Source organism: Caenorhabditis briggsae (assembly GCF_000004555.2).
Source record: "Caenorhabditis briggsae complete genome, chrIV, whole genome shotgun sequence".
In the NCBI taxonomy this organism is placed as follows: domain Eukaryota; kingdom Metazoa; phylum Nematoda; class Chromadorea; order Rhabditida; family Rhabditidae; genus Caenorhabditis; species Caenorhabditis briggsae.
The window spans coordinates 9499166-9527140 of record NC_013487.2 but is presented as its reverse complement, the minus strand read 5'-3'; the positions used below and the strand labels follow the sequence as shown (position 1 = coordinate 9527140).

Sequence of the window (27975 nt, the reverse complement as noted above, 5' to 3'; positions counted from 1 at the left end):
TTCTTCTACTTCTACTTTTCTTCCCATTCCATCAAGAAAAAAGAAGCTTCTGTCACATACACGCCTTCATAATCGTTTTTGATGGGTCCGAGGAGTCGGACTTTTCCCCGGGACGTTTCTCTCTTTTGTCCAAATGGCCTAGATTACAAACTATACTTACATTTCACATTCGAATCGTAATCCCCCTCGTGTGCCTTTGTAAATGTATCACTTTCAGTTTCATTTCATTTACTGTAGCATTTTTGGGGAGTCTTCTTTTTGAACAGTATACCGTAATACTTGTGATAAAAGGGCTGTCGCACTGGCAAGTGTTCGCTTAATTATCTCAATTTATTTGCTAGATATCAACATTTTGTAAACAGATAAATTGTTTATCATAACATCAAAAATAATTTATCAGTTAACAAGTTTTTTTAATCCTTGACAGGAACCGAGATGTATTGACTCGAAGTTAAAAGGTAGGCGACCTTTCTATTACAGGTTTTACGGTGAATCAGTTTTTAAAAATTGCTGTACCACAACTCTCCCCCACTCGTCAACCATCTGTTGTCCTTTCGGTTCCATTTCTCAGACGTTTTTCTTTCATTTTTTTTTCTTCTCAACATTCGAGAACATGTGTTTTACATGTTTTATGTGCTCTGATGGGGCCCTCCCGACTGCTCCACACATCGTTTCTTAGTGTCATTCGTATGAATTCCTGACTAAATTGTTTTTTTTTCAGAAAGTTCAGTCCCCAGAGGTGTTTGTATACTCTTTTTATATCCACTTGACAATCTGTTCATTGTCAGTTTTATGAGCGTTTTATAGTGACTGTATGTGCGTTCAAATGGCCTACAGTTGCATTGTAAACCACTCCGTTGAGATGACAAAAATCTAGACACATCACCCTTTTTCTGTGTAAATTTGTAGGTTTTTCTTCTAGAATGTCTTAACTATACCTAAAATTTTTTGATTTTCAAAGTAGTAAAATCGGAAAGCAAAAAAAGAAGTTTGGATACAGTATCCCTGAGATGCCGATTTCTGACTCTAGTCGGTCATTTTGGTCCTTAAGAAGGTCCTTGAATTTCTTTTTAAAAATTATAGAAATATTAAAAATTTATAAAAAAATCAAAATTGAAAAATCCCATAATTTGGAAAATCCAAAAACTTCGTTAAATTCAGTTACAAGAGAAAAAAATCAGGAAACATTATTTTTTTTAGAATTTTCTCCTTTCTAGAATTTTCGTTTCTAGAATTTTCCTCCTTTTCTAGAACAGTTCAGAGAAGCCAACTTTTTTTGGATTATTCCAACTTTCTGATTTTTTTTTGAAAATTTTGATATATTTCTTTTCGGAAAATCTGAATTTACTGAAGTTTCCGAATTTTCGAAACTATCAGATTGTTAGCATTTTCTTGGATTCTTGGATATTTGGAGTTTTTGATTTTTTCAGAAACTTCAAAGGGCCAAAAACCTAAAACCATTAACCAAGGAAAAATTCCAAAGTTAAAAAAAAATCTACAGACCAAAATAACCGATTAGAGCACAAAATCTCATTTTTCTTACACTTCAAAAAGTCATTTTTTTCTAAAATCGCTCTCACAATTAATATACATTTTTCTCCTCCCTCTTTTCACCTTTAGAAATCTTCTCCACCTCCTTTTTCTTTACATTTCTCTTCCTTTTTTTGCCTCCTCATTCATTTTCAAAACAATAGAAACATTTGCATTCTTTTAGAAGATGTATATCTTTCCCTTCTTTTTGCTTTCTTTTTTCTCTCTTCAAGCTCTCAGTTTTCCAGAGATTTTCTTTGTCTTGATACTCCTTCGTGAATGTGTATTTGGAAATTTGATACAGTGTTTTTACTAGGGATTTTCCATTGCTTTGCGGCGGATTTGTCCGTTGTTTGTCGTCCTCTTTTTGCTACCATTTATTTGCACTAATTTCCACTTTTTCGAGGTATTAAGTGCGAACAAAATATAATATTTTTTCAACTGGCATCCAAATTTTAAATTCATTTTTAAGTTTTGTTTTATTATTGTTCAGAACTACTATACATCTCGAATTTTGATTCTCTATACAATCATACATCTGGTGGTCATTCTCATAAAAGTTTTTGATAGGTTTTCGGAATCTGATTTTGAAATTGAAACGTTTCTTATGTCGACTCCTCCTTCTTCTCTTGATTTTACAATTATTATTCTTCTGGAATCCTTTTCATCTTTCCGTTTTTATTTCAGAACAAAAATAGGTTTCAAATCATTATTCATACTGGATCCCTTGCTAAAAAGCAATGACTCGTCGACTTCCTCGATGAATGCCACGTTCAAATCGATGGTTCCGGTTTGCGAAGGAGAGCCATGCATTCGAAATGGCTCTGGTGCTGGAGCAACTGTTCGTTTTAGACAGGGTAAGGCTCTATTTATTGGAGGATTTCAAGTAGAAAAAGATACAGAAGTTACAGAATCCAGACGGAGGAAGTCAGATTTTGCTCGAAAATGTATAGCAGTCATTTTACTTCATGCAATATTCCTATTTGCTATTCTAGCAGCGCTGATTATTGGACATTGGATATCAGAAGAGAACCAGAAATTGAATAATCGAACCATGGTTAGTCTGGATCTTTTCAAATTTTGTCTGAGTCTCTAACCATCCTTAACACAATTAACAAGCTCGGCTTTCAATTAACCGAACCCAATTAACACACCCCCGTTGCAGTTGAATTTCACACTTGCGGAAGCCTATCTACTGGAAGGCTCGTACACAACTACAACCGCAACTCCAGAAGCTCTCAATCATCATCATACACGCCTTCTAACAACGTCTTCTGCAATGGGACCATTGAGGAAGAATGCACCGCCACGAGTCGTCGAGAGACTAATCCCGGTGTGTACTCATAACTTTTTGCTTTGGTTTTTCTCACGAATTGTTTGAAAAGAGAAGAATGGGGATCCGCATGACTTGTGAAAAAAATGGATTTTCTGTTTTTCGAAAAGGGCCATGAACTAAACAAAGAATTTAAAAACTGCAATAGCAAGATTTCTGATCTGCAGGGTGGCACACAACTACCCGAACTGATAAAAACAACCCTCCTCTAGACATAAGTATAATTAATTTGAAACTTGGTCAGTTTACTGGTGAATCATCTGAATTTCTGCACTCTAAATTTGAGCCCAGTTCAATGCTTACTCAAACTGTATGATAGTTCAAACTTTAGTGCTGGTTACGCCACCCTATAGAACTTCTCAAACTATTATGTGACGGCTTTTCGATAGAAAAAAAGATCTTTTCCATGTCTACAGCTTTCTACGGAAGCATCATAAATCTCACTGCCTAATTGCTAAACTGACAGATTATTGTAATAGGTTTCCGTGTCATAATGACGAATTATACTGTCAATCACCACCACCATCGTCACTGATTTCTCTCCTCCGATTTCACTCATTTTACCCATTTCGCATGCAAATTACTGCCACCCAGTGACACTGCCAAAAACCCGCAAAAATGACTAACATCAAGGACACATTTCACTGTAATACGATTATGCTAAATAGTTTTTGGTTTTGTCAACTGAGACTAGGGGTGTGGGAACCTGAAGAAAATGGGACAGTAACTGGGGATTACCAATGAGAAATACCGAATTTCCTCTAATAGAAGCCCACACGGGTTGTCAACTTTGAGCTCAATTATCTCAGTTTCTGTAAAAGATATCAGAAACTTGACAACTGATAAATTATTGATCATGAAATTACCAATATTTTATGAGTTGACAAAATTCTGATATCTCTTATAGGAATCGAGATAATTGAGCTCAAAGTTGTCGGTTCCGGTATGGGGCAAAATAAAGCAAAATGGGAATTATTTCAGCTTGAAAAGAAACGCAACTTCACGATATTGGATGTTTTTCCACCTCCGGCTGATGGCGGATTTGGAATCGCAGAACAACTTCATGCGGTTAGATCAAACAAACTGTCGACTGATGCTTTATTAGTTCCACTACCATTGTATATTCTACCGTACCACTATGATCTGCAGGTAGACGAATGATCATTTCAGGATTCATCTATCATAAAATCATTTTCAGTTGGATTTCTCTCAATTCGATACAAATCTCTTCATCCGTGCCAACATATCAATTCATCTGGAAAGTTATGGTAACTCTACGGAAGACGAGATTCAATTCCATCTGGGACCGAACATAAAAATTGAAAGAATGAGATTGAAGAAAGATGGAAAAAAGTTTTATGCAAAGACATTCAAACGAGAAGAATCAAAAAAACTGGGAAGAATTTCGTTGAGAGACCCACTTCAAAAAGGAAAGTACATTCTGGAAATGGCTTACAATATGACAATTTGTGATGAAGATGTAGATGGAGTCCGATGTTCCCTTGATAATCAAACCAATTCATCTCTGAAATCAACTAGTTTCACTACTAAATTCGAACCAACCCTTGCTCGTGCATTCTTTCCGTGTTGGGATGAACCAGGAGTCAAAGCAACATTCAACATATCAGTGAAGCATAATAAAAAGTATACGGTTCTATCGAATATGTCTCCCATTGAACAGCCGAACAAAGTGGATTGGGATGATCAATTCAAAACTACAGTATTCCAACCAACTCCTCCAATGTCGACATATCTCCTTGCATTTGCCATTGGTTCGGTTTCAGAAAAACATAATCCAGATATCGTTTGACTTGTTTCAGGTGAATTCGTAAAACTGGAAACTCGAACTGAACGTGGAATCCCGGTGACAGTATGGACATATCCTGAAGATGTGATGTCTATGAAATTCACTCTGGAGTATGCGCCAGTTATTTTCGATCGGTTAGAAGATGCATTAGAGGTGAATTCTTGGAATTTCCATGTTGGTAACATTGAAATCTAAAAAAAGCTTTTTCAGATTCCTTATCCACTTCCCAAAGTTGACCTAATCGCCGCACGAAATTTCCACGTGGGTGGAATGGAAAACTGGGGACTTATCGTCTTCGAGTTCGCATCAATAGCATACACTCCTCCGATTACTGATCATGTGAACGAGACAGTTGACCGGATGTATAACGAATTCCGTATCGGAAAACTGATTGCTCATGAAGCTGCTCACCAATGGTTGGTTTTGTCGAATACCGTACTTCCTCTTATAGAAGTACTTCCAGGTTTGGAAATTTGGTAACCATGAGAGATTGGTCGGAACTATTTCTAAACGAAGGATTCGCGACGTTCTATGTTTACGAAATGATGAGTTCCGAACGTCCAGTGACAGCTCAATTTGAATATTATGATAGTCTAGCGGCTCTGGTTTCTGCACAAAGTGAAGAGGATCATCGACTTTCTTTGGTTCGAGAACTTGCAACTGAATCACAAGTTGAATTATCTTTCCATCCCACAAATCTATACACAAAAGGATGTGTTTTGATTCGAATGCTTAGGGATCTAGTTAGCGATTTTGATTTCAAAGCGGCCGTTCGAAGATATTTACGGAAAAATGCATATCGATCAGTGTCAAGAGACGATCTCTTTTCTAGTTTGCCAGCCTATGCGGACCATGGTGCGGATAAAGAGAAGTTGAACTACGTACTGGAAGGATGGTTTGTGAATGAAGGACTCCCAGAAGTTACTCTGATGTGAGTAATAAAAATAGATATTTATACATTTTGAACTAGTGATTACAGAAGAAACTATGATAACGAAATGATGACAATCAGCCAGAGAAAAACAGTTCATCATGAATATCGAAGCTTCTTGAAGGATAGAAAACCGGCAGCTGGGGTCAGATACAGGTAAAACTAGTTTTTTTTCGTTTTAGTAAACAACAAATGTTTTCAGAGCAAGTAGAAGTGCCGAGGATGGATCAACGCTTTTTGATGATACTCTATTTGAAGGATACACTGAAAGGAGAAAAGATAAGAGAAGAAAGCATAGACCGGCACGAAGAAAAGCTTCCACTCCACCTCCAATCAGTCCAATAATGAGAAGAGATGAACTGAGAAAACCACGACGGGTCGGAGCTTCTCAGGACTTGTGGACCATTCCAATCACCTATATGTTTGGATCTTTGAAGACATCAGAAGGTCAAGTGATCCGAGAATTCTGGCTGAAAAACCGGACAGTTTCGTTTGGGGACGCAGAAATCTCTCCAAATCAAGCTGTTCTTGTGAATCCCGAATGGAAATATCCATATCGAGTGAATTATGACTTGTTGAATTGGAAACTTCTTGCAAGGACTTTACATCAGAATCATTTGGAAATTAATGATAAATCCAGAATGCAGTTGATTCTGGATGCTGAATACTTCTTGTCGAATTCGGTCAATCCTCATCTATATCTTTATCTTCTTGGATATTTGGCTCATGAAACAAAAATGGAAGTCATGCTTTTCGGAATCGATGCTGTGTATAGATTCATTGATGTTTTCAAAGCAACCCAACTGAACAAAGCAATTTTGGTTTATTTTGAACCGGTCATCTCTCAAATGGATCATTTATTGAATGAAAGTCAAGTGGACGCTGAAACTGCGTCTTTATGGTTAGTCAGACCTGAACGGCTTGCGAAACTTTATCAAATGAGATGTGCGGCTGGACTACATTCCTGTAAAAATGAGTATTATGTGAGTTAGAATAAATATCGTTCATTTTTAATACCAAAAGCTTTAGACTCAAAAATGGTCTCGCTCTCCGGATGAATGGACAGAAGACGTACATAAACAGGTCACTGCAGTATGTCATCAACTCTTCACAAATACTCCGGAAGAAGTGAAAACAGTTGTAAGATAATTATGAAAATATGTCTCTTATAAATATTTCGTGTTTTCAGCAAGAGCTATTGGACAGTCGTCTCTCATCTTCTGGTGCTAAATGGGCACTAACTGTACAACTTGCTGCCTGTTCTCATAATCAGAAACTTTTACGAAAAACGGCTAGAGCGATTGTCAGTACTAAAAATGCTGCAGTTTATGCTTCAGCACTCCAGGTAACAGAAATTGTGTCCTTTCGAAACTTATGAAGAATTTTCAGTCTGATTTCTCTCTCCATTACAATCCAACGTTCCGGAAATATTTATGGTCAGAGATTTCCAAAATGAGTACATTCGAAAAAACGGCACTTTTCTCAACGAACTCCACAAATATCCTTCCAGCATCCAGAATACTTTTACATTCCGTAAAAACGATAGATGAACTACAACAGGTATAAAATACTCGAAATATTTCGATTTCATCAATTTTTTTTCCAGATCCGTGGTCTTCTAACCAATTGGGGACCACTTCTGACCCTTCACTTTGAATATCTTGAACGATATCTTCTATGGGTTTCCAGTGTGTCACAAGGTGTTCTTCATCAATTCTTCGCAGCAGATCTCTCGAATTTCTGATTCCCATAATTTTCTTAATTTCAGTTTACTTTCCCAATTTCACTTTTCTCTATGACGGGTTAACATCTATCGGGTCTCACACATTTCCATGTCTTTCTGAAACAAACCTCTAAAAATGAAAGAAATATTTTCCGTTTATTCAAATTCTTATCTCATATTCCTTTTGTGCAATAAATGTTTTATGTATATACTTGATTCGATTCAGTAATCTGAATAGTTGTGAAAATTTTTTGGAACCAACTAAATTGGATATGATAGAACTGGACGAGTACTACAAAATGATATTAATTTGAGAAATGTCTTGTCTATGAAAAAATTACGAGCCAGAAAGTGGCTGATTCGAACGCTACCTAACTTTTTCCGGCGCGTTTTTCTGTAACTTTATTCATAGACAAGATACAGTTTTTCAAATAATATCATTTTTGAGTACTCGTTGAGTTTTATCAATATCTTATTTAATTGGTCCAAAAATATTCATTTTATAAAAAAATTTTGCTGGGCCAGCGAAGGCCAATGGTCCGGCAACGACCCGGTTTACAAGTCTGGAAGACCTATTCAACGAAACAAGTTCAGAGACTACAGTGCACTTGAGACAGTTCAAAACCGAATGATCCTCATTATCTTTTCGGTTTCGAATGGATCTTTTGCCGTGTTGTATTTCTTTGTTTGCTCAACGTTTCTTGTGCCGTAAAAAGTGTCAGAAACGAGACGGTGAGCCCATTGGCGAAGAGAAACATGAGGGATATCCGGCAGATCAGGCTGCTCTCAAATCTTTATTTGTACGCCTAAATTGACGGAATCTCTGAGGAAGGGGGGAAGACAACGAAACCTGCGAAACTCGACTCGGTGTTGTTTTTTTTTTCAATTTCAACAACATATCCCATTCCCACCTTTTCCGGCGCCTTATTCGCCATATTTTTCGAACGAAACCCTTTAGGATAACTTTATTACTTCTTTGTCCTTAACTATGGACAAAACTCATAAACTTGCAGTTTTCATTTCAATGTGTGCATTTATTTTTAGGTAAGATGCTGGTTTGTAGAACAAAAAAGGATTACTTTGAAAATTACCAGAAAGTGTTACGGTAACTAACTATAGAAGATGATACCATAAAAAGACGAAATTTCAATTTCGCTATCAAATCTCTAATTATGTTTTCCACATCAGTATATTCTTCACAATCATCTCCGGATGTTCCGAGTATTGGGCTCGAGCCGAAGTGATTGACACAAGAAAGTTTCGACATGCCGGCGCTGTTCACTCTGGAATTTTTGCGGGAAATCGAGAAATAGACTTTGGACAAGGAGCAGTCAACACTCGTTTCACTGGTATAATTTTTCTAACTCTCGTCTACCAAAATCTGAGTGATTTATTATGCTTGTCTGAGAAAAAAAGGTTGAGACGCAGAGAAAAAGTGTCTGTGTCTCCACCTTATGTGTGCTATTTAGGCTCTCCGCTTCGATATCGCTACCGTATTCAGACTGCAAAAAATACTCTCTAACCTTGTTTTTTCTCAGACAAGCATAATATTTCCAGTATTCAACGAACTTCAAGATGGAACATCTTTCTTTTCTCGAACTGTTTGGATTTTCTTTTTGTTCTTTGAATCAATGTCTCTAATTTGGTCAATGATTGGAGTGGTTACTTGCGTGTTTTCCATGACTTCGTTGGCTTTGGATATATCAGTTGCCGGTCCAAATGGAATATACCTATGGAGTTTGTTATCATGTTAGTCTATTTTTTTTCTTGTTCTTGAGAAACTGTTAACACGCTAATAGAAGGCCTCCCTATACTTTGAGCCCGTATATATCGGTTTCTGTAGCAGATATCAAAAAATGGTCAACTGACAAAATGAGTATCATAGTATCAAGACCATTTTGTTAGTTGGCCACTTTTTGATATCTTTCACAGGAACCCAAATAAATTGGCTCAAATTACAATTTAGGGTGGTCCTTTATTAAAGTGTTTAAGGTATTCAAACTTATTAATTTCAGCTGTGTCACATGGTGGAGCTTTGGCACTTTTCTACTCCCAATTCCAATCGAGTTTCAAAACTACAATGCTTCTTGAAGAACAACACGACATTGGATTTACCACTTTCAATCAAGCCAGTCTTTCCTATGCTTTTTATATGTCCCTTTGTGCTCTTTTCGCTCTCTATATCCCCCCGTTAACATTGGTTGTTTTTACTGAAAAGTTTATTCATAGTAGGTCAAAGACTCCAACCAACTTTGATCCTACTCTAATGCTGTATTGAGATTCTTCTCATTTTTCTAATTTATTTTTTTTTGTAATAAAGTTTCATTTAATCCGAATCGACCTCTATCTATACGAAATGCTACAATTGCTTCCAATATCTCAACAGATTTCCAACCACTTGTCACATGACCTCATTTATCTTCTCTTTTCAACTCGAATCACTTCGTTTCTCCCACTCAAAATCGTAGCGTTCTGACCTTTGCCGCTGATTGATGAGCATGAAAAACCGGCGATGAACTAAAGTTTGTGTTTCGAATAAGTTTGCAAAAAAGAGGGAGGAGTGGAAGGATGCTTGAAGAAGAAGAAGCACCTGTCATTTCAACGAAGCACACCGATTAGTTCAGTTCGAAAGAAAGACAAACTAAATCGAAATGAATTTTTGGCATCTACTTCTGCTGGCCGTTCTGTTCTTTGTAACAGTTTTTGGAGCTGATTTGGTATGTTGAATATAGTGCCTATAATTGTTATATTATTAAGAAACAAGTATTGGTAGAAGGTTCTACCGTAAACACTCTAATAGAGCGTGTTTCAACCTTGAGGTCCTAAATCTCATTCCCTGCAAAAGGCATAAAAAATTATCAACTGACAAAATACTTTTGATATTATGATAAACATTTTGTCAGTTGACCACTTTTTGGTATCTCTTACAGAAGTCGAGATATATAGGCTCAAAGTTTAGGGTGGCGGGGGCCTTCTATCAGTGTTTACGGTACCTTATCCGGTTAATCACGTTTTGGATGTGATCATTCGCCTCACTGGGACTAGTTTATTTGCACTGAAATCGAAATTTCGTCTTTGGTTACTGTAATCTGCCTTTGGAACATACAGATATTGTTAGGATACTGTAGATCCTAGTTAAATTGTTAACTGATGTTGATGAAGGCATGGAACAAAAATAGTAGATACTTTGTTAACCAAGGCAGATACCAATTTCATGGCAAATACTCACTTGCTATAGCTCATTTGCTATTTTAACTCATTTGCTATAGATCATCTGCTATGGGGTTTCAGAAATGTTTTATAAATGAGGTCGTGATAACCGTTTTTGTTTGTTTTGTACTATAGGCTTAGGCTAAAACGTTGTTTTTTCCGAAACTTTTGCCTAAGCCTATAATTTTAAACAAATATAGCATATGATCTATAGCAAATGAGCTATAGCAAGAGAGAGAGTATAGCAAATGAGCTTTCGAAGCAAGCGGGAAAATAGCAAATGATCTTATAGCAAGTGAGTATTTGCCAAACTTCATTTCAAACTTTACCCATTTTTCAGGAAGGTTCTGGATCAGGAGACGTCGTTGAAGATGCTTCCGAACAAGCCATTCTCAAAGCTCAAAATTTGTTGAACTCGGTTCCATCAGAGGAAAGCGGCGCAGAAGTCGAAGCCTCCGGAGAAGACGTTCAAACTTTCTTCTTCTAATCATTTCTTTCAACTTTGTTGTTTAATCTCACTTCCACAATCACTGCCACTCTCCCAATTTTTACCATACTGCCTTCAGACGTTTTTGAATAAAACTATCGACTGTCAAGTTGTGATAAATTTTTCAGAAAAAGACAGACTCCAACAATGAGAATGAGTTTCTTTTGTTATTTGAACCGAAGAAAAGAAACTGAACCCCCAGCACCTCATTAACTCTTCCAAATTGCCTCTTTCTTTTCAAGCATCCGGTTTTTATACCCGTCTTCCAGTACACTGTAACTTCGTATAAAAAGGTTTCGGGTCCTGACAAGAAATCATTACAATGCGATCCTACTGTTATCTCTCCCTCATTTTTCTACTAATCAACTATGTCTCGGCTGTACCTGGAACAGCAAATTATGTGGCCCCATCAAACTCCACCCGTGTCCTTCGTCAATCTGAAAATCCAAAAAACTTGGAGGATGTTCTAGCTGAACGTCCTGAAGAATCGGAGGACGTAGGACCACTAGGCGAAGTCCAATTGGATGTTGAAGAAGAAGATATTGGAGATTCGGCTCAGCCCAAGATGAGAGTCAGGAGAGGATACAATACGGCGCAACAACAGAAACCACAACAACAACAGAAAAGCAAATATGGAGGAGGAGGACAGAGTAGTAAGTCATGTATATAAAAGACTCTAATAGAAGGTCATCCTATACTTGCACTTTGAGTTCAATCATCCCAATCACTATAAGAGATACCGAAAGTTTGTGAACTGATTAAATCAACTGTAATGTATTCAAAGAGTAATTGCCTAAATTTCAATTGTTCTCAAAAATCAATTTTTTGCTTTAGAAATATATTTTGAAGACAATATTCTCCATTCCAGATAGCAAATATGGAGGCAGTTCCAGTTCAAGAGGCAGCAAGTATGGTGGTGCACGACAACAACCACAGCAACAACATAGCCAATATGGTCAGCAAAGCACTCCAGGAAAGTATGGTGCAGAACAACAAAGTCGTGGCGGATATTAAAAAATTGGTGGAATATCACTAAACCATATATTGAACTCCAGAGCTAAAAATAAATTTTGTTAATGTTTTCTTGCTCATTTCATCAATTTCATTAGTTTCTTCAATATTTCCTATCTTCAATCTCCGCGCCTGTTGCTGAATAGTCATGACGAAAATCAATATGCTTCGCACATTGTCACTCGTTTACCGTCCATAAAAACGACCAAGCAAACAAACATTATTTTTTCATCGAATATTCTAGAATTATGAACTAGAGAACAGTCTACTATTATGAAATTCTGCAAATTCCTTTTCTTTTAGCACTTTGGTCTGTCTCTATGTCTTTCCCACGATCATAATTTTATCGAAATTACTCATCCTCACATCTTCCGATTTTTTTCATTTTTCTCGGTTTTCCAGATTTATTTTTTCGAAGAACAGCGTTCGCTGGTCTTGCCGCGAACTATGCCACACCCAAAACAAGTGTGACCGTAGCATAGTGTGCGCCTTTAACCACTCTCCCTTCTCTGCGACTCTCATCGTCATCATGCGTTCGGAGGGTTTCAGAGTTCTATCGCGAATTCACATTCTGTCGATTTTCGATGAAACAAACTGAAATCCATACTTACTCCGGGCCGGATCTGGCCGATTGTAGTGATTCACCGGCTTATGATTCGACAAGTGTGCTGAAATCAACAGATTCGAGAAGCAGAAAGAGCTCGTTGGGTGTTTTTTGCCTGTTAAAAATGGAATTCATGACTCAGCAGTTCTCGAAAGTTTAAACCTGAAATTAAATATGTTTTACATCTTCATTTTTCTACTGACAGAGCAGTAGTAAATGATTTGGAAAGCTTTCGTTTTCTTCATATTGTCTATTTTCGCTTCTCACTCTATCTACGGTCATGTGTTTTAGATAAGTTACGAGACAATTTTTCAGATTGGCGCCGCGTTTCAGCGAGAATCGAAACCGACGATCAATCAAATCTAAAAAATAACTTTGCAATTCAAATACTATTTGTAAATATAGACGTCCAACAGACAACAGACATCAAAGAGTACATCAACGGGTTTTGAAATCAAAAATGAGGATCGACGATGAGCCGAGCTCAAGTTCCAACTCAACTGAGATGCCTCCAGCCAGTGCTACTCTTCTCCAAAAAATTAATGACACTTTCACTGATGAGGACTTCATTGATGCAATCAATAAGGGGAGGGAAGTACATGCTGTGATGGGAAAAACAGAACTACACCGATGGATTGACGTTCTCAACAGATGTGATGAAATCCTTGAAAAAGCAGTGCAAAAGGTACGGTACATTTTTTGTCTCTCATTTCGGAATCATGGGAATTAGTTGGGAAAGTTATTTTTTCAGAACGATCAAGGGAATATGAAGTGTGATCATGATGCGACACTGAAGAATTATGCGGTTGCCATCATACGCTTCACAGTTTTGCTCTTCGAGTGTACTTCATCCAGACGTATCTACAAAAGTGTGGATAGAATTCTTGCACTCCTTGAGAGCACTGACATGGATCTACTCGCTGAAGTTCTTCGATTGCTTCAAGTTATGGGGAAACGATCGAAGTTCTTGAGCACCAGAATTCCACAGAAAGATCAACAATCTATGGCTAATCGACTCACTGCTATTGCACAATGTTGGGGAGGAAAGCTGAGAACTGTCAAGATGGCAGAGTGTCTGAAAAAAGATCCGAAACTCCCTCTTCTCTTCCCGTTTTCCTATACGGACTCAAAGCAGCGAACAATCGTCGTTGAGCAGCCTCAGGTAAGCGTTGATACCATTTCCAGTCTTAATTAATTCCCTGTGAATTAGTTCATTCCTTGTCAGTTCCAGAACGAAGAAACCGTGGGGGAACTCATCACTAGGACAGTTGCTCAACTGAGTCCACCTACCAATTCGGAGACAACAACCACGGCTCACTTCTCAAATGATGATCTTTACTGTCTGCTCTCTCGTATTCGTATGCACATTGCCTTCAACGACTGGCATCACCGATTTAAATGTCTAATCGTTCGTCTTCTTTCGGTCAGCACACTTGTCTACTGCCGCCTTGGAGGAACGGATGAAAGCACACTCAGCTCACTTTTATACAGTGGATTCATTGAAGAAATAGTTGAGTTGTTGAAAACTGAACGAGAAGCAGATACTCAGACAAATCACCACCTTCACGATGCAATTCAAACGGAAGCGCTCTCCACATTGTGTTCAATTGTTACCTACGAAAAAGAACCAAAAGTACCACAAATATTAGATGCGCTCTCTGCTTCAAGCTATCACGGTTTCTTATCGGTTATGACCAGACAGATAGTCGATGAGCTGAAAAGTAACAATCTTGGAAAGCCGGGAAAACCATCAGTTTCACTGGCCACTGCCTTGTTTTCGTTCATTTATCACCTTGCAAGCATCGAGCCCGGCGGCGATACACTGGTTAGTTCCGGACTGACTCAAACGCTTCTCAGTGTCATCGGATACCACGATCTTCCGATTGAATGCATCACTTTTGGAACACGATGTGCTAGAATTATTGACTTGTTCACAACACTGGATGTTACTGCGTTCAAAGCCAATAACGGAATGGAAATTTGTGTGAATAGAGTTGTGGTGGGTATTTTAAATCTAGAATTTGATACTAATTTATTGTTTTCAGCACGAAATCAACGAATGCCGCAAAGAACAACCGTTTATGATTGACGTATCCCACGATATGCCGTTCGATGCCGAGCCAGAGCCGAGAGACGATCAAGAGCAGGATGAACAAAATGAGGAGGATCAACGAAATATGGAGGAAGATGGTGTTGAAACATCAGCAACATCATCAAATGCTCCGCTACAAGAAATGGAAGAGTCAGGTCCTGCTCCTGATGTCGTTGATTCGCCTAATCAAGCCGGCTCATCCACAGAAAAGTTCAAAGGTGGACCATGGGAAGTGGTGCAATCAACTGGAACAACATGTCATCAACAGAGAAGCGGTCTCATTAAAGGATTGCTAACGTTCATTAAGCGAGCTATCGGCGATGGGCAGTTTCAGGATATCATGAAACACATCATGGAGGGCGATTTACCAGAAGCTCTTATGCACATTCTTTCAAATGCTGAATACTATTCACCATCTCTTTTCCACCAGTCAGCACATCTAATCACCAACTTCGTTTATCAGTTTCCAGAAGAACTATCTTCAATTCAACGTCGCCATGTCCCATACGTTGTTTTCCAAAGCCTGTTGCGAAAAGAGGTTCGTCTGACGCCGGTAAATAAGAAATACACATTGTTACCTCTAAATGTTTTCATTTTTCAGCTTCCGAACAGTAAAGATGTCATAACGACACTTGGAAATGTGTTTACAGCTATGTGCCTGAACGAACGCGGTCTGAGACAGTTCAAAAGCTACGAACCATTCAATCAAATTTTCCGTATAGTTTTGAGTGTCAAGTTCTTGGTTACTCTGCGGAAGAAACGAACATCGGACGTTTTTGAGTCAGCGCAAGCAATTGGAGGTGCTTTGGATGATTTGATGCGACACTATCCAGATTTGAAACACGATATGCTGAAATCGATCATTGTCATCCTCGATTTGCTACATGAAATCGGAAAAAATCCACCGAATGGCGTTGAATTGGTTCCTACCCTCACTAAATCCATGGCTCGAAACATAGTTTTTTCTCCAAACATGAGCTTTTTAGTGCCACGAGAAGCGAGGTCGCAAGCCAACCAACAGAGAGAAGAACCAGAACAGGCAGACGAACAAGTTGGGGGCGACGTCGATGAAGAACCGATGGAAGTGGAAGATGGAGAAGATTCTGATGTGGACGAAGAAGACAACGAGATGTCGATGGATGAAACGACTGGTGATCCTCCAGAACCAGCAGCCCCAAGTCCAGCACCACAGAAAAACCGACCATTCGAATATGGACCAGGAATGATGTGTGAAGATGTATACGGCAAGAAAATGCTGCCAATCGGAGATTATATGCTTCTCATTGCACGTGTTGTTGAAACGATGATGACTCAAACACCAACGCAGAAGATCACAGAGGAATTCATTGAAGGACGAGTTATGCAGAAGATCATGAGATTATGTCATCTTCCGTGTCCGGCAAGTGACGCAACACAAACTGCGTACCTCAATTCGATATCGGCAATCATCAAGCATATTGTGGTAAGTATCAAAGAAACTTTCGGTTTTAACATTTTGCGATTCGAATATTCTCGTAATTGGATTTTTTCAGAAAGCCGGATTCCACGGTCAACGAACTGGTCCTGACGCCGGTCCAAAGTTAATGTCGGCTATCATCGAAGAGTTCATTAAAACCATTGACCCATTTTTCGAAATGTACGACAAGCACTGCTCGGTACTGCAAAAGGATGGAAGCAAGAACGCCTCGCTTTTCATGACCCTCGACGACAAGATTTTGGAGAAGACCCTGTTGGAATTAAATAGTATCATTCCAGCACTGTTACATCTCAATAAAACTCCAATGAACTCGAGCAACTATAATCCACCAGACCATCGAAACCGAATTTTTGAGACTTGGAAGATGCCAGATGGAATGAAGTTGTATGCTATGCTCAGAAAGCTTTCAAGGATGCTTTGCTGGGAGCACGAACTTATCCAAACGCTCAAGCCAACCATCCGAACTGCAGCCACTCAAACCGAAGGAGAAATGCTCAGTGATGGGCCTAATGATGCTCATCTTGATATGGAAGTTTTGCCACCATGGGAAGAGGATGACATCAAGGAAAAAAGACAACAGGAGCAGGATAAAGATCACAGATGGAAAGCAGCTGGAGTTTCTCAAGCAGAGCATGAATTCTGGTCCCACCACAAATCACTTCAAGAAACGGTTTGCAAGTCTCACAACGCAGTCAAGGAACTGTTGAATTCCATGGGAAGGCAAGCCAACGTGAACAATCCCAGACGCATACGAACAAGAGAAGCCCCTACACTTCCTGCTGCATCCACACAATGCATATCGATGATCTTCACTTCGATTTATAAAGATATAAAATGGGAGCCACCTGTCCAGAGCCTTGAAAACTCTCCAATGGCTTATGGACGCTACACCGATCTGTTGGCTCAGCTCAATTACGCATTGTTTGAAGGTGGTAACCGCTGTGCCAGTGCATCACTTGCTCAAAACTTATACACCTCTGGATGTCACAAAGCATTCTTCGAGCTCTTCACTGAGAAGATTGTTCCATACTTGGGTGAAAACATGCCAGAAGGCGTTGAAAATGCGATGGAGGAATGGTGTCGATTGGCTGGAAAACTTACTGATCGAAATGCTCTCGTGAATCCAGACGGAATTCAACAACGACGAGATCGCCAGATCACGGATTTCGACACTGTTAAGTACTTGAAATTGGTTTGCCGGGATATGTTCCATGCCTACAAACAGTTTTTCGAGAAAATGGCTCAGATGCCTGACTGGGAATTGAAGTCTTTGAAGAAAGTGTGCGAGAGTGCATTCTCTGTGTTCAAGGAAGTTGCTAAGAACTTGGTTGAAGAAGCGGAAAACTCACCTGCTCCGGCAGCTGCTGGAAACGCGAACGCTCCTGATGCTCCTCCAGAAGAGTGGGCGCCAGGAGTTCCACGTCCAGCTCAACCTCCGGCGGATGCTCCTCCAGCCCCACAAGCACCAGATGCACAAGACGAAACGATACGAATGTTGATGGATCTTGGATTCTCTCGTGATATAGTCCTCTATGCATTGGAGAACACTCGTAATGCTGATGAGGCTGCAAACTATCTTCTAGCTCAAGGACAGGAAGTTAGTGCTTACAAAAGTATTTAGATGAAAAATATTTATTTCAGATTCGAATCCAAGATGTTGTGAATGCCTTCCGTGACGACAATGATGACGATGATGGGATACAATTTGCACTCCGTGCCATGCGCCCAATTGTCCCAACAGCTTCACCTAGTGCCAATGAATTGGAGAACGAGCTGCGTGATTCGTTAGCCAATCGCCAAGGATACGAGTTAGTTCGCACTGCTCAACGTACTCTGCGAGATGCAAACATGGATCAAGTCGCTGATCAACTTGTCGAGATTTATCCAGATGAGAGTGCTGCAATCAATGCTGATAGTCTTATCACTACTGTTATGGACCGTGTTCGAAATCCCCGCTCGACATATGAGGAAAACATCGCTACCCCGCTCATTCCTCCGTTGAGCCAACTGAAAATCGAGCAAGATGTGTCATTGAGTAGTGCGTGCGAGCAACTTTTCCCTCTTGTCAAACGTCTTCTCGTGGTGTCGAACGACACGATTCATCCATGTGCTGAACTCATCGTTTCGATATTCCCTGCCATGACAGAGAATTGGAGAAAAGAGCATTTGATTGCTGAGATATGTGGACAAGATTTGTTGAACATGGCTGAAAGCTTCATCAACCAAGAACTTGATGATTCTGGCAAGCCAAAGGATCACGAAATTGCTAGAACGATGGCCAACCGACTACATTTTGCTGTTTTGATCTTTGAAAACGTTTCTGAAGAATATGTCCAATGGATTGATTCGAAGGGAATGACTCAAGCCATGATCAAGATGTTGGAGTATCTAGTTGAAAGGTTCAAAGTTGTGGATTATTACCAATCTCTCGTAACTCGTGTGGTTTGCTGGTTCGATTTCTACGCGAAGACTCATCGTTTGGTTCTCAGAAGAAAATATCTCCAGTCCCTCACACCGACACTTGAATGGTTTTATCAAGCTTATGAAGAAGATGGAATGAGGAGACGCCATGAATATGCACCAGGGGATAGGAAATGGGTACCTTATGATGCTTCAACACAAAAACTTCTCAACGACGCATTCTTCTCTGGAGCTCGAGGAATCAAGTGTCTGGTCAAGCGTGGAACGTAAGTTTTCTATGATTTTTCGCAGATTCAAGTCCGCTCTTTCTCAGTATATAATTTCCTATTTTCTCCAATTTTCAGGCGTCCAAGTAAACGAATGGATGTCGACTTCACTACGATGAAACAAACCGACTCCACTATTCGGGAAATCATCAGAACAGATATACCATCCAATGTCACTGTTTCGATTCCTGATTTGATGGCATCGGAAGCAAGACTTACTTGGCCAGAAGAAGAAAATGATAAGCTGTTGGAACTCTCAGTGAAAATTCTGAAAGCAGGAGCTCTTGATCCAAAATGTTCCCACTCCATGCTCAGTTTCATTTCGCGATTGACCAAACACAAGAGAAACGCTGAGAAGTTCGTGGACTTGAATGGAGTTGTTTCCATTTTCAGACTTCGAGCTCGTTGTGCATCGACGTATCCATATCTGGTTTCCGTTATCATCAGAAATTGCATCGACGATGAAACTCTCCTCACTCATGTGTACGAGAAAACGATTCGATCATACATTGCCGCTCCGAACCATCCGCCTATTTCGATGTCAGAATATGGTATCAAACCTAAGGAGTTCGTTGATACTCTCAATTTCATGGCTCCATTGTCATCTCGAAACCCTCTGGTTTTCACGGAAGCGGTGAACAAGTTGGCCAGATTGAATGGTCCGGACATTGTTCCAATACCGAAGGAGAAGAAACCAGCTGCTTCATCATCCACTGCTACCGATGCTGCTGCTTCAACGTCATCGGCTCCACCAACTACATCTGCTAGTTCACACACTGTCATTGAAAACAACGACACTGCTATTGTCATTGTCAATATGATGGTCCATGAAGTTCTATATGGAGATTTCCCAACTGTTGGCCCGACACGAATGCTCCCACAGGAGAAGATACTGACAATACTTGCCGAAATCATAAAATCTTATCCATCTCTGGCTATCGTCGTTGCTGAATGTCGAGATGAACAACTAAGTGCTCTCTATTCGCTTATCGACACTTATGTTAGTGCACCGGTGGATAAGTTGGAAGTGACTAATGCGCTGAAAACCCTCATTGCCGTCATCTCAGCTTCGCAAAACTCTACAAAAGCACAAGATCTTCTCGTAACAGATGTGAAATCTGCTCTGATATCTTACTCCGAAGACGCGTATAAGGTCAGACAGGAACAAGAAAAGAACAAAGCTGAAAAGGAGTCGGAAGAAAGGGAAGACGCCGCTGCCGAGCTAGAGAAACAAGAGGAAGAAATTTTACAAAAGATTTCTGAGTTATGTTCTATCATCATCATCATGTGTCAGAGCTGCCCAGCTCCTCACCACCATCATTCCGATCGACATCACCGGGAGAGATTATCACAGAACGCTGTTATGAAACTATTCCATAAGAAGAAAATCTGTGCTGACCTCGTTAGAACTATTCATTGTCTACAATTGTCGAGCAAGGAATCACTGGATGCAATAAATCAAATTCTCAAGACCCTTGATACGCTTCTTGAAGGATCATCTGCCTCTGGACCCGCTGGTCTGTCAGGTGCTAGATCCTTCATGGAGTTTCTAGGAGCGAGACCGGTAGGCCGGGAGCGGAGAGTCCTTGCTGCTGGCGATCCAATAGAACGTGAAATCGAAAGTATGATCAATCGAGACGGCTTTGCTTTTGACGGAGAGATGCAAAGTTTACTGCGGCGGTTGCAAGGCGATGATTGGAGAGCCGGTCCACCAAGAGCAGGACAACCAGGTGGAGAAGACGAAGAAGGGTCTGACATTTTCGAAAGAGAACGTTCTGATAGCCCATCTGAAGCTTCTGAGCATGTAGGAGACGAAGACGTCAGAGATGATGCTGTGGAAACTGGTGATGGAGAAGTAGAAGTGGAAATGGTCGATATTCAAGAAGACGCCGCAAATCCTCCAGGAGAGCTGGTAGCTGTTCAAATGGAGATTCCTCAGGATGACGGAGAAGACGATGGGGAAGATGAAGAGGACGAGGAAGACGACGAAGATGATGATAACCAAGATGCTCCGGAAGGAGAAGAAGATGAAAATGATCGTGAGGAAGATGACGATGAAGATGAGGAAGACGAGGAAGATGACGAGGGAGAAGAACAAGAAGAAGCTATGAGAGTAGTGGAGCCAAATCCAGAACCTGCTGGAGTTCGTCGACTTTACGATGAAGAAGATGACGATGACGAAGAAGATGCCGATGAAGATGGTGATAGCATGGAAGATGATGTAGCTAGGTTGGATTTGGATGATGATTATTTCGACATTGGTGCACCATTTGATGTTCACCGTATGGATGACATGATCTTCCCTCCAAGTTTCGGCCGCCCAGGTGTCACTGCATTTGCTGATATATTCAGAGACGAGTTTGATTTCTTGTAAGTTCGCATTTCCTATCTCTTCCCGTATTGCAGTAAAACCGTTGAAAAAGTTCCAGACCACCGTATCGAACGGACAGAAGACCAATACCTCGCGCGTCCCACATTGGAGGAGTCATCAGTGAACACCCACTGATGACACGACCACCAGCAGAAAGTGATGTTGCTCGTCGTCCGAATTCCGCCTTGCGAGCTGAAATTCTCTCTATGCATACTCGTACTACATTACATCGTCAAAATGCCATACGAAGAACGACCAATGAGGCACGAGAAATCGAAGCAATCAGCCGATCAGTCAGAATGGGAGAATTCCCACCAGGACGAGTGGTTATCCGCGGAACCAATGCTACAGGAGACGGTGGAGCTCATGCGTCGTTCTTTGATCACATTTTCGAGATGCGTCCAGCGAATGTGGCCTTCACAAGAAATCCATCAAACTTCCGAACTTACAACGCTACGGTTTGTTTCTTTATTCATACCTTCGATATCTATTTTTATTGGTTTACAGGATCGTGAGGACCGTCGTGATGTGCGTGCTAGTCAAGTCCCAACATGCTTGGAACGCTTGGAATCCTACACTCTCTCTATGGAACCTATCTCAACCAGATTTGTTACTGCGATCGTCAATTCTTATCTATGGACTTTCCACACTGCACGCGAAACTCAGATCAGGAAAGACGCCGAGGCGAAAGCAAAAGCTAAAAAAGAAGCTGATGCTGCCAAGAAAGCGGCTGAAGAGAAAAAGAAGGCTGCCTCTCAAGCTCAACTTGCGCAGGCTGCTCCTGTCGCAGTACCGACACCAGAAGATATAGGTCTCGCCACTCCTGCTGCAACCAATACCACCAACACAGTTTCGGAATCACAAGCACCAAACGCTTCGAACAGAGGAGAAGAAACATCAACAACTCCAGCAGGAACACTTCCAGAGGCACAACAAGCTCAAGAACCTGTTGTTCCAGAGGAACCCATGGAAACTGGTGATGATGACAATGCTCAAGATGCACTCCCACAATCTTCTGCAGCCACCGCAGCGTCTTCCGTTGCTGGAACAGAAGAGATTGAAGCAGTTGAAAGACAAGCCGTCGAAGAGCATGTTCCACCAATTCAAGATCACGATATTCCTCCAGTTCGACTTGTTGAAGAACGAGTACCAGGAAGGCATATGATGGATGAAGAGTTTCGTGCAATCCTTGGTGACATTGATATACCGGATGGTGTGGATCCCGCTTTCCTGGTTGCTCTTCCAGAAGACATGCGCCAAGAAGTTATCCGTGACTTCCAACGTCAGCAAAGAGCCGAAAGAGCGTCCCGTCCAGTTCCAGCTGCTCAACCGGTCGTCGCCAATGCAGCAGAACCAGCGGCTGAAGCTGCTGAGGCGCCCGCTGCAGACAGAGCCCCACTGATCGAGCCAATTGATCCAGTATTTTTAAACGCTCTTCCACCAGAGCTACAAGAAGAAGTTCTTGCTGAACATGAAAGACGTGTTCGTGAAGCTGAAGATCAACTGAGACGTCAGAATGCACCACCAGCACAGCCTGTGGAAATGGACGGAGCTGCAGTTATCGCTTCTCTACCAGCCAACGAAAGAGCTCAAGTACTCGCTGAAATGGATGAGGCTGAATTAGCAGGCTTACCAGTAGAAATGCAGAATGAAGCACGACGAGCAAGAGCTCAGCACATTGAACCAAACATGCTTCGGTATCATCGGCTGTTATTCCGTGGTGGAGCTGGCGGTGGCCCAGCGCAAGTCGGGCTAGCAAGAACAAGAACAACGACTAGGCCAGGTAAAAGTTTGCATAATGTCTGTGTTAAACAAAAACATTTGCAGCAGCTCAATCAGGCCCCACAATCGGACAAAATGCAGGAAATGGATATCAAGCTCCCACAGATCATCCACATTTGCTTGATAAAGAGTCAATTTTGACTCTTTGTCTTCTCTACCTAGTCGACAACAACAGAGTTCCTCATACACGTCTCCAAAAAGTCCTCCGAAGTGCTTGTGTGAACCAGACAACCTGTGACTTCATCGTATGGTGTCTATTAGCGTTGCTGGATAAGGCTAGTGATTCTAACATGGACGATGAAGAGGTTTCAATAACTCTGTAAATAATGCGGGATAATATACATATTTTCAGATGATCTCCAACGTTCCAGCATGGCTCGACTCAATTGCAGTATCTGGTGTTGGTCATAACGAGAAAGCCATAAGAATTTCGGAAAATGCTCAGAAGGTTTCGATTCACTCAATGTTGGCTATTCCAATGTGCAAGAACATTCTCGATCTTCTCACTAATATTGCTCGCTCTTATCCGGGCAACTTCTTACCAGCAATTCTTCGTCATGGAGCAAAGCCAACAGATGTTCCCAAGCAGGCACCATCTTTCCAACAGTTCTGGAACATGGTTCAAACCCAAAGTTCCAAATTCCCAAGAAGTAAGGATTGGACCACAGCACCGGAACAACAACTGGAGGAGTGTCCCCTTGGGCAGATGCTGAGTTCTCTCCAAAAACCAACAATGGCCAAGTCTCCATTGAAAGAGAAGGTGTTGAAGGTCGCAAGTCAAATCATGGTAACGCTACCGATGGACACTTTGAAATTGTTGGGAAATGATGAGTCGAGAAAGCCATTTGCTGAAAAGTTGGAATTCGTAATCCGAGTTATGACGACTGGGTCGTGCAGTGCTGAGGGTCTTTCTGATGGACTCACTATCCTATCTGAAGCGATGAGAAGTTTCTCCGATTCCACATCTACTGATATTTACGAACATCTCTTCTCTGCTGTCACTAAGCTTGGAAGCGAGCTTCTTCCTCAAATCGATCGGTTGATCCTGGAATTAGATGATGCCCAAAAGCCGGAAAATGCGTCAGTTGGAGGTTCCGATCAAACATCTACATCCTCGAAGACTGCCCAACTAGTAGTAGACACAAACGCCGGAGGACGTACAGCTGCGGGTAGATTCGATGGTGAACGGGTTGTCATTGACGGAGATCAGAACATGCGGCTTCAAATGAGCTCTTGTAAGGAACTACAACTCCCAGCCGTCACAGTTCTCACGGACAAAGGAGGATCTCAGTATGCTATTCTCAGTGCTCTGCAAACCCTCGTCAAAGTTCGGAGTCATATGAAGGCGATCAAAAAGGATAAAACTAAGCGGGCTAAGGAGGCCGAGAAAAAGCAGAAAGAGAAAGGTAAAGAAACTCCAACTAACAGCTCAGTACCACAACCAACTGATACGGCTACCTCCGCTTCCTCTGCTGCTTCGAACCAGCCAGCACAAGAACCAGAATCAGAAGATGTCGTTGATGAGGAACCAAGAATTTCTGAACGTCTGCATTCTCTCGAGAATCTTTGGAATTCTCTGTCTGATTGTCTCCTTCGTCTTGGAAAAGCTTCAGATCCACATGCCGTTTTGGCACTCCAACCGGCTGCAGAAGCATTCTTCCTCGTTCACGCTTCTCAACAACAAAAACCGAAGAGCAAGGATTCAGAAGCTAAGCGGAAGGAAAGCCAAGCAGCGCCATCAACATCAGCCGCTGCAGCTGTTGCTTCATCTGTTTCTCATGACGGTCTACGAGAAGATTTGGATCCGGATACTGCCAAGCTCATCGAGTTTGCAGAGAAACATCGTCAAGTTCTCAATCAAGCTCTTCGTCAAAACAATGCTGTTCTGTCGGCTGGTGGCCCATTCGCAGTTTTGACTCAGTTCCCCAAACTTCTGGACTTCGATGTTAAGAGAAAATACTTCCGGAAAGAACTAACCAAAATGGAGCCTTCGTAAGTTCAAAATGTTTGTTTATTTTTTTCTTTACACACCCGTTTTCAGAATGCCTCGTTATCGCCGTAATGACGTTTCGGTACAAGTGTCTCGCAACCGTGTCTTCTCCGACTCATTCAGGGAACTCTTCCGCCTCCGACCATCTGACTGGAAGAACAGATTCTATATTATTTTCCAAGGAGAAGAAGGACAAGATGCTGGAGGACTTCTGCGAGAATGGTTCTCTGTAATCACTAGAGAGATCTTCAATCCTAACTATGCTCTGTTCATCACTGCTCCAGGAGACATGGTGACCTACATGATCAATAAGGCATCTTACATCAATCCTGAACATCTTGACTATTTCAAATTCGTCGGACGGCTTATTGCAAAATCCGTATTCGAGCACAAATACCTAGATTGCTATTTCACTCGTGCATTCTACAAACACATCCTCAACTTGCCAGTACGGTATCAAGATTTGGAAAGTGAAGATCCAGCTTTCTTCAAATCGCTTGATTTCTTGCTTCAAAATTCGATTGACGATCTTGATCTTGATCTAACTTTCTCAACGGAAGTAGAGGAGTTTGGAGTTCGTTCGGTTAGAGATTTGAAGCCAAATGGAAGAAAGATTGAGGTCAACGATGCTAACAAGGATGAATACGTGAAATTGGTTTGCCAAATGAAGATGACGGGATCAATTCGGAAGCAACTCGACGCGTTCCTCACCGGATTCTACGAGATTATTCCGAAAGATCTCATTTCGATGTTCAACGAACAGGAGCTGGAGTTACTCATTTCTGGACTTCCAACAGTTGATATAGACGACATGGCAGCTAACACCGATTACAAAGGATTCCAGAAGACGTCAACACATATTCAGTGGTTCTGGAGAGCTCTTCGCTCATTCGAGAAAGAGGACAAAGCCAAGTTCTTGCAATTCGTCACTGGTACCTCCAAGGTGAGTGAATTCACCTTCTTTACAGAAAAGATAATGATTGAGTTTCAGGTTCCACTTCAAGGATTCGCATCTTTGGAAGGAATGAATGGAGTTCAAAAGCTCAGCATCCATTTGGACAGCCGTGGTGGAGATAGACTTCCAGCAGCTCATACATGGTGAGTTTAGCATAATTCAAGATGGCACTCATTTCTCACTTTTTCAGTTTCAACCAATTGGATCTTCCTCAATACGATTCATACGAAAAGCTGCGTCAATCGCTTCTTCTCGCTATCCGTGAATGCACCGAAGGTTTCGGATTCGCTTAAATGTATAGATTCTGGGAATTACCCAATTTTTTCTTAAAGTTTCTCTTATTTCTTGATACGCGGTCCCCGTTAACTTTATGCACTTTAAAACAGACTTTATGGTCTCTCCATTTTTTTTAATTTCATTTTTTGTGTATACTATCATCCACTCTTGACCCTTAAATACCAATTTGACCTGTTTATCTTCCGAGCTTCATCCCCGTTCTATTCCTCCCCTTCCCAAATTTTATTCTTCTCTGGACAAGTTTGATTGCACTCACTTTTCCGGGCCTTACCAGATTCGTTATTCTGTAATCCCCTATTGTGACTACGAATCAGCGTGAGCAATTTCAGTCTATAAACAAAGGCCCCTCTGAAAAAAACTGAAGTTTGATTGACAAAATAACATTCCGATCTCTCTTGCGAGTGCTCCACAATATGTGCCTCGTGTGACCTGAAATTTCCACTGAACACACATGTGATATCAAAGGGATGTTGTGGAATTCGAGCAATTTATCGCGTTGCTCCCTTCCTGCTCTTTGGATTCTTTTTTCTTTTCATCGAAGAGGAATTTCCTCCTTTTCGTGGCGGGCAGGAGTTTACAAACTTGATGACAACACAACTTTAACAGATGGCCGGAAACTTGGAAAAAATTGTGGAATGTGAAACGAAGTGGTTCTTTTATTTCTTTCGGAGTTCGATGACGTTATTCAGTGGGAGAGGGGGAACACCGGATGTTTAAAAAAACGTTTACAAGGTTGTAAAAAAAAGGTACTTTGAAGAAAGAAGTTGAGTCACTTCCGAGAATGATGAAAACTAAGGTGATGACGAAAATTAAAATTTCGAAACTGAGAAAGGTGGAAAAAACGGAAGCAGGTTGCCAATATTTTTCGTGTCTAGTTTTTGAAAGAACTTCGAGATGGAGCTATGGGCGACGGTTCCGAAACGAAATCTACTGTAACCTGAAAACATTTTTATTTCGTTTTTCGTACGTTTTCAGTCAACTTTTCACTGTCAAATTTTTTCCGACTATTCTGGAGGAAAATAACAGGAAAACCGACAAAAACAGTGAAAAACGAGATATACAAAACCCCGGAAACAGTTTTAGGTTACGGTAGTTGTCGTTTTGGGACCTTCGGCCACGGCCACCGGTGTTTCTCTTCCATCCACAGCTCCCATTTTTGTCCCATAATAGCATGAAATGAAGAGATTTGCAGGAAACCTAGAATCGTTTCAGAGTTTGTGGTTTTAAAATTGGAATAAAACATCCTTAAAAAATCATATTTAGAAAATATTGCTATTGTCCTTCATAAAAAAAAAAATTTAATAATAAGTATTATTAAATTAGAATTAGATTCTGAAAAACCTTCTTTTGGTCATACACCGTAAACACTCAAATAGAACGCCCTCCCCCTCCTCTAATTTTGAACTTTGAGCCCATATATCTCCTTTCCTGTGAAAGATATCAAAAAGTGGCTAACTGACAAAATATTTTTGATATTATAATTAACATTTTATCAGTTTACGATTTTTTGACATCTTTCACAGGAATCGGGATAAATCGGCTTGAAAGTTAAAGGGGTGTCGTTCTATCAGAGTGTTTATGGTAAGCGCCGATCTCTCTGGACATTTAGATTAGATTTTTATCTGTTCTTGAGTTGCTAGTGAGCTCTAGTCACCTGTGATGCTTTGATCCATCAGTACTCTTCACTC

The 27975-nt window shown here is 40.8% G+C and overlaps 5 protein-coding genes across 5 annotated transcripts; all 5 read left to right on the top strand.

Annotated features, from left to right (window-relative positions):
- Positions 1–2290: 2290 nt before the first annotated feature.
- On the top strand, positions 2291–7345 carry CBG03367 (the record flags this gene model as incomplete). Its single annotated transcript, XM_045235716.1, has 13 exons — positions 2291–2587; positions 2696–2863; positions 3845–4012; positions 4062–4635; positions 4684–4823; positions 4872–5086; positions 5134–5601; positions 5650–5757; positions 5804–6584; positions 6631–6741; positions 6791–6946; positions 6991–7161; positions 7208–7345. 13 exons carry the CDS (start codon positions 2291–2293, stop codon positions 7343–7345), a joined length of 3495 nt encoding a protein of 1164 aa, XP_045092370.1.
- A 967-nt stretch (positions 7346–8312) lies between these two features.
- Positions 8313–9602, top strand: CBG26388 (the record flags this gene model as incomplete). The annotated part of the gene is made up of 4 exons (XM_045235715.1): positions 8313–8368; positions 8513–8673; positions 8882–9073; positions 9340–9602. 4 exons carry the CDS (start codon positions 8313–8315, stop codon positions 9600–9602), a joined length of 672 nt encoding a protein of 223 aa, XP_045098198.1.
- A 373-nt stretch (positions 9603–9975) lies between these two features.
- Cbr-cpg-9 lies at positions 9976–11021 on the top strand (the record flags this gene model as incomplete). Its single annotated transcript, XM_002633640.1, has 2 exons — positions 9976–10041; positions 10875–11021. 2 exons carry the CDS (start codon positions 9976–9978, stop codon positions 11019–11021), a joined length of 213 nt encoding a protein of 70 aa, XP_002633686.1.
- A 322-nt stretch (positions 11022–11343) lies between these two features.
- CBG03364 lies at positions 11344–12035 on the top strand (the record flags this gene model as incomplete). Its single annotated transcript, XM_002633639.1, has 2 exons — positions 11344–11674; positions 11890–12035. 2 exons carry the CDS (start codon positions 11344–11346, stop codon positions 12033–12035), a joined length of 477 nt encoding a protein of 158 aa, XP_002633685.1.
- A 1061-nt stretch (positions 12036–13096) lies between these two features.
- Cbr-eel-1 lies at positions 13097–26283 on the top strand (the record flags this gene model as incomplete). The annotated part of the gene is made up of 13 exons (XM_045235714.1): positions 13097–13321; positions 13367–13798; positions 13868–14635; positions 14682–16190; positions 16261–17808; positions 17847–18892; positions 18971–21262; positions 21322–21721; positions 21771–23067; positions 23091–23350; positions 23398–25037; positions 25087–26133; positions 26181–26283. 13 exons carry the CDS (start codon positions 13097–13099, stop codon positions 26281–26283), a joined length of 12567 nt encoding a protein of 4188 aa, XP_045092369.1.
- Between the last annotated feature and the right edge of the window lie 1692 nt (positions 26284–27975).